This window comes from Neophocaena asiaeorientalis, unplaced genomic scaffold (genome assembly GCF_003031525.2).
Source record: "Neophocaena asiaeorientalis asiaeorientalis breed wild unplaced genomic scaffold, Neophocaena_asiaeorientalis_V1.1 scaffold123, whole genome shotgun sequence".
Classification (NCBI taxonomy): Eukaryota; Metazoa; Chordata; class Mammalia; order Artiodactyla; family Phocoenidae; genus Neophocaena; species Neophocaena asiaeorientalis.
In genome coordinates, this window is record NW_020173666.1 from 13,409,188 (window position 1) to 13,415,774 (window position 6,587).

General features: G+C 55.5%; 1 protein-coding gene across 1 annotated transcript in view; it reads left to right on the top strand.

Moving 5' to 3' along the window:
- The window catches only part of PNLDC1 (PARN like ribonuclease domain containing exonuclease 1), an 18,899-nt gene extending 18,092 nt beyond the window's left edge, over positions 1 to 807 (top strand). Inside the window, exon 19 of the mRNA XM_024748005.1 lies at positions 744 to 807. Within this exon, the coding sequence (XP_024603773.1) occupies positions 744 to 807 (64 nt within the window). The remainder of the gene's footprint in view (positions 1 to 743) is intronic.
- Positions 808 to 6,587: the final 5,780 nt, after the last annotated feature.

The following is a 6,587-nucleotide window of genomic DNA, read 5'->3' on the forward strand; positions in this document are numbered from 1 at the left end:
CGCGGGGTGGGGGGGGTGTCCAGGCAGAGGAGGCAGCGGGGAGGGGCCCTCTTGGGGGCGCGGTGCTCCTGGCGTGTGGAGGGGCAGTGACAAAGCTACCAGACGAAACAAGGAGCAGCCGGCAAGGCTACGGAAGCCGGCGGGTTGCGACCAGCAGAGGGCGCGGCTGAGGACTGCGGGAGAAGCTTGGTCGGCCGCTGGAGGTTCGGTGGCGCAGGGCTCTGCGTGGAGACGTTGGAGGACACAGGGCAGGGGGGCGTCAGGAAGCCAGGTCACCTGGTCACACTGTTCGGCTGCGGCTTGGTGGCAGATCGGGGGAGTCGGGGGTGCTGAAGGTGGGATCAGACGGACGGGAGCAGGGTCAAGTTTAAACCCAGGGTTTTTGGTCTGAGCAACTGGGAAGACAGAGCTGCTGTAAATGAGCTTGAAGGATTTTGGTTTCCTGTTAGGAGCCAGACCCGTCGAAAACCACGTCGTTGAAGAAGAAAGCTTGGCTGCTAGGCAGTCTTCTCCCCCCTCAACCTCCAACGTGAATCACTGGGAAAGGTGCCCTCTGTGTCCCAGAGCCATTCTAGCCTCGAGAGAATGTTGGCGCCGGGAGAGGGATGGAAAGAAAATAACACCCGGGCGAACGTAGCCGGGAAGGAAGAGGGGCCAGCCTGCGCCGGCGCTCTCACACCTGCTGGGCGCACGCGGGGCCTCCCGAGCCATCCAGGCCGCTGACCGGTGTCATTGTCTTGCAGGGTCTGTGGCGTAGTCACCACCTGGGCCTTTATCGCGTTTCTCCTGGGAAGAGCTCGCCCCTGAGCGCAGCAAGGCCGCCTGCAGTCCCGTCCTGTCTCCGCGCGATCCCGGGGCTGCCGTCCTGGCTTCTGTTTGTTCGAATCACATCCTACTTGCACGTGGATCTGCGTGGTCCTTACTAGGAGTTTTGTTATGTGTTGAGTGTGAAATTCTGTAAATATTATCAATGATAAATCCTTTGTATGTGGCCAAAACTTTTCTTTCTATAAATGACCGGGGAGAAGCCACACCTCTGGGAATTTGAGCTAATGTTCCAGAGTGTCTTCTGAACGGACAACTGGGACGATAGGAGCTGGACATCAGGTGGGCAGAAGACTCCATTATTGCTGAGAGAGAAAGCAGTAGCTGATAGGCGGGGGTTTAGGCCTGAGAAACGGCCGAAGCTTTATTAAAGGGAAAAATAAAACCAGGTGTCATGGGCGCCGGTGTTGGTCCATGTTTTGGGTAACTGTCATAAACCATGAAGCAACTCACCTTAGAAACAAAGTGACTTGTACCACAGGTGTGGACCCTGAGAACGAGGTAGAATCGGATTATTTTCTTTCCTTGGCAGTGCTGGGCACTTCACTCGGCTTTATCAGGAGCTCTTTGTGAGGGGTTGAACTTGGCTGGGCTGTGTGTTCAGCCTTGAACTTAAGGATTCAGCAAAGCCTTCTTAAATTCCTTGTGGAAGAAGTTTTTTCTGTATAAAACGGAAGTGTTAGTACTGGCAGCCACCCAGAAAGAGAGTTTGGGAGCCACCCCAGAAGTCACACGCCTGTCCTAGGGTGTGAGTGACACGGTGACCGACGGGCTGCTGTCCCTGCGGTGCTCGGGGCAGCTCTTGTGGTCAGACCAATGAAACCCTGCTCTCGGTGAGGGGAGGGAGGTCTTACCCGTTGGTCAGACCAATGAAACCCTGCTCTCGGTGAAGGGAGGGAGGTCTTACCCGTTTGTACAAACGGCCTCCTAGTGGGATTGTTGTTTTGTCTGTCTTCCCATTGGATGTTCCTTTGTGTACACTAAGGAAAAGTCCCCTTTTTTGTGGGCTTTTGGGGCCCCATCTCATGGATGTGAGCCCTGCATTAAGTAAGCAAACGTGAAAAGTGAAAACGGACTTCTCAGCTGAGCGTATACAGTGACCATTTTAACTTCCCGGGGTTGGGGCAGGGCCTGAGCACTGAGCTGTCTTCGTTCTGGGGCGAGAGACCCTATAGTAATTTTATCAGACATTATTCATTTATTCATTAAACTCTTAAACTGTTCATAGGTTGTTCTCGAGTCTCTGCTACGTACACGCTCAGCGGGGCCTCCGTGCCGTTGGTAGCATTCTGCCGTCCACCCACAGGGACTCTGGCTGACCGCACCGTCCACTGTCCCTCCCCGAGGAGGCGGGTGGGGGTGACATCTGAGCTGCTGAAAGCCCATGACCGGGATCGGATTCTGTCTACCGACTTCCCCTGAGGTTCCCCCCGTGCACATGGTTGGAGGTGCTGAGTGAGCGCCCATCTCGTACCAGCTCCCACCCCGTGGGCCCGGGTCCCTCACCCTGCTCTCTTCTCATCTCCTCTAGTTCTTCGTGTCGGTGCCTCTCGTGCAGCCCTTTCTCCGTCATTAAATGAAAGAACCAAAGCAAGGAACAGACACCAGCCTCCCGTCCTCCGCTCTGTGCCCCTCTCCCTGCGGCTCTGGCTGTCCCCCCGCCTTCCAGCCATGTTTCCCTTCGCCGCCGAGTTGCTCACAGCCACACAGCTCGGCCCGCCCTCTGCCGTCCGTGGTCCCCGCAGCTATTCGGTGCCGAGGGACTGGGTGCTGTCCGCGTGTCCTGCTGTGACCGAAGCTTGTGCCCCGGCTGGTGTCTCTCTGGGCCCAGTGCATCTGGGCCGGAGCGGAGCAGAGCTATGTTTCTTCCCTGACGGCCTCGTTTGAGGAAGGTGGTGGCCATCCCTCTGGTCCCCCGCTGTTAGCTCCAGGGCAGGGCTGGGGCACTCTTCCCAGACCCTGCCCTGTCTCCACCGGGTGTCCCCCCTTCAGCCTCTCTCTTCCTTGCCATCCCGCCACTGCTGGCCTCGTCCGGGCCCCCTTCATACCACCTCCGTCTGGGACAAGCTCAGAGCCTCCTGGGACCCTGCCCACCTCCTTCCTACAGCCTCACAGACATGAGAGGGATCTGAGGGCAGATCTGGTCCCCTCTCCTGCCCGAAGCCCTTCCGTGGGTTCTGCACCCAAGTCCCGGAGCCCTTGGCCTCCCCAGCTGCTCCACGCCTGCAGGCCATGCTGAGCACCGTCCCTCAGCCCTTTCCCTCCGCGGGGCTCACGGCCCTCGCCCCTCTCGACTCAGTTCAACTGGCATCTCCTCCAGGTTCTGGAGCTTTGCCGCCCCGATGCCCCGTCAGAGGTTGGGCTCCTTCTGCCCCTGTGACGACTCTTAGCACTGTGGGAACGAGTTCGGATTCTTCGGTGCTCCTCGGAGGCACATGGTAAGTGGCACAGGCCTCATCATTTTGCATAATCGACGTGGCTCTGCCTCAGCGGTACAGAAAAGGGACACGTGGCAGCCCCCAGACTCCGCCCCCGGGAGCTCTTACGGTCCTCTGGGTCCTGATCATATACAAATGATGTGACTCTAGTCCTTGCTCCCAGAATTTTGAATCTTGTTTGTTTGTAGTTTAAACCATTTCCCTGAACCGAGGCCTCAGAGACACGTGGGGGGCGCTCCCTGGGCCAGGCGTGCTGTCCTCCTGCCACGCCACCTGTGGGGGTCGGGAGCCCATTTCATACCCTCCGTGCTTTAATGCCCCACTTGTCCGCCATGAATATACATGGTGGGTTTAGGCAGGTTCTAAAAACAAGACCGCGTGGCCGACATCTGAAGAACTGGCTCAGCACCGGTTCTTGGACCTTGGCCGGAGCCCCCGGGTGGAGTACAAGTCTGTTGGGCGCCCTCGGCCGCTCCCCCTGCCTCTCCCCCAGCTCCTGCGGCCCCAGTGCCGTGGGAGGACCTCCGGCTCCCTGCGTGGATGGGTACCTTCTATCCAAAGGCTCTTTCTTTTCTCCATGAGAGCAGAGCTATCTGGTATCATATGATGTCTATTTTTTTTTTTTGCGGTACGCGGGCCTCTCACTATTGTGGCCTCTCCCGCTGCGGAGCAGAGGCTCCGGACGCGCAGGCTCAGCGGCCATGGCTCACGGGCCCAGCCGCTCCGCGGCACGTGGGATCTTCCCAGACCGGGATATGAACCCGTGTCCCCTGCCTCTGCAGGCGGACTCTCAACCACTGCGCCACCAGGGAAGCCCATGATGTCTATTTTTATGGTCAGAGAACTGGGGTAATGATTTTCTAAATCCTTAAAACTTTAATAAATAACTTGGACCGTTTTGTGGTGAAGTTTGGGGCAATGCTGGTGGTTGGCCTGAGTCACTAGTAAACAAGCTGGAGGCAGACGTAATCAATGATCTCTGTGCCCTCTTCCATCTAAAGCCTGTGATTGTCCGTGCGCGGGCAAAATGGCGTGTATGCATCACGTTCTGTTATCCTGTAAAGACTAAGAAAATACATTAAAATGATGTCTGTAGGGGAGATTTTGGGTGATTTTAACGTTCTATCTCATACATTCCTGTATTCTGAAAATTTTGTATAACAGCATGTATCCCTTCTAAATGGAAATGTACTTTAAAAAAAGAAAAGCAAAGCAAAGAAGGAGTTCCCTGACAGTCCAGCGGTTAGGATTCGTCGCTGTCACTGCTGGGGCCCCGGTTCAGTCCCTGGTTGGGGAACTAAGATCCTGTAAGCTGTGCAGCGCACCATTAAAAAAAAAAGAAAAAGAAAGGAAATGTATTATTAAAAAGTCAGTACCTATAACTGAGCATATGAGTGATCACAGTTAATTAAAGAGGTGAACTTGCGCTTACCTGGTGGCGCAGTGATTGAGAGTCCGCCTGCTGATGCAGGGGACGCGGGTTAGTGCCCCGGTCCGGTAAGATCCCACATGCCGCGGAGCGGCTGGGCCCGTGAGCCATGGCCGCTGAGCCTGCACTTCCGGAGCCTGCGCTTCCGGAGCCTGTGCTCCGCAACGGGAGAGACCACAACAGGGAGAGGCCCGCGTACCGCAAAAAAAAAAAAAAAAAAAATCTCTTTTGAGTGCTGCCTCTTAGAAATTCAGAATATCTCAGTCACCGACTTTTAAAAATAGACTATTTAACTAATTTTGGGTTTGCCAAGGTAAAGGGACCTTCCCTTGTCTTTTGGGGAAAATTTCCCTAAAGTAACCGTTGAAGAGATAAAAATCCAATGTCCTATAGAAGCAGGGAAACAGAAGAATAAAAGTATTCATTAGATGGCTTCCATTTTGTAAAAACCTCAATCACCACTTGATGGCACCAAAAACTAAGGAACCCCAAAGGGCTCTTTCCTGCATACCCGTAGAGCCATTTAAAACCCCATTTTTCCCTAGTGTGAGGGTGGGATGATATTCTTTGAAATATGTTTTGATGTATTTTTGTTCTCGGAAGAGCTTATCACCTGTGACTCTCTCTTCCCCTGTCTGGGACGGACATCACTGCCCAGGCTGGAGTTTAAAACAGTTTAGAAAATGATGGCTCAGACAGCGAGGAGGAGGTTTCCTGGGTACTTGAAGGCGGGGCTGCGAATGTCAGTAGGTCTGGGCTGGAGGACTACAGCCTGGAGTGTCGATCTGAAGACAGACTGCAGACACTCAGGGGCTAGTGCTGGTCAGGAAGTCCTAGCAGAGCTGGCACGGGGCCTGGGAAGGCGAGGGGCACCAGACAGGGGGATGCCTGAGACAGTCCCCAAGGGGAGGGTAGCCCAGAGGGTGTGGGACCTGCAGGAGAGGTGGTCCCACACTGCTGCTTCCTCCTGGCTGCAGGGGCCCTTGGGCATCCTGCTCGGACCCGGGGGTGACCATGGTGGGCTGGGTGTCCCGTAGCAGCCTGGATGAGCCCCTGCTTCGCTGCGCAGGGTGGGAACAAGCGCTTACATTTCCGCTGGGGCTAGAGGTGGGATGCAGCAGGGAGACACTCCAGAACCAGGCCAGGAGGGCGCTGCGGAGGCCCCCAGACCAGCAGCTCAGGTGACAGCTGCGAGGAGCGCTGTGTCCGGCGCAGGGACTCCCCCTACATGTGCGCCCAAGGCCTCACTTCCCTGGGCCCGCTCCCAGCCAAGGCTGATCTGCAGGGTGCTGGGGCAAGTGGGACTCCCCTGACAGCCAGCTTGGGCTCGGGGATGCCCCACTGGCCCTGCTGAGCCTTCTGCAGGAGGTCAGGACATGTCCACCAACTTCCCGTCCCTTCACTCAGGGTCAGACTTGCATTGATTGTGGTCTGGCAACTCTCCCAGCCGTTGCTCCCTTCCTGTTTCCTCTACACAGGCATTTTCCCCCATGCTGTCCTTGTACGTTAATCCTACCTTCTTGTTTGCCTCTCAGAGGCCCTGGGCTCACACAGCCCCCTGACACCACGAGGTGCCAAAGCTTCCGTTACGTGCAGTGCTGTCTTTACTCTGCAGAGGGGAAGAGAGAGAAAGACTGGGTGGGACTTTGAAGTGACTGAACTGAAAATCTTAATTGCCTGCTTACCTGAAAGAAACAATTTAAGCTAGAAGAGATGAGTAACATTGGGGTGCCAAGATTAAGGATTTTTCCAGAACAAAGTGGTTACGGGAGTTTAAGCTTTGTTCTAGAAAGTTAAAGACCGATGTATTTCTCAGTACCTGAGGCAGAGTGACTCTACCTCTGCCTGATTCACTGCACACGGAGCCTGTCTGGGCTGCTCTTGACTGTGGATTT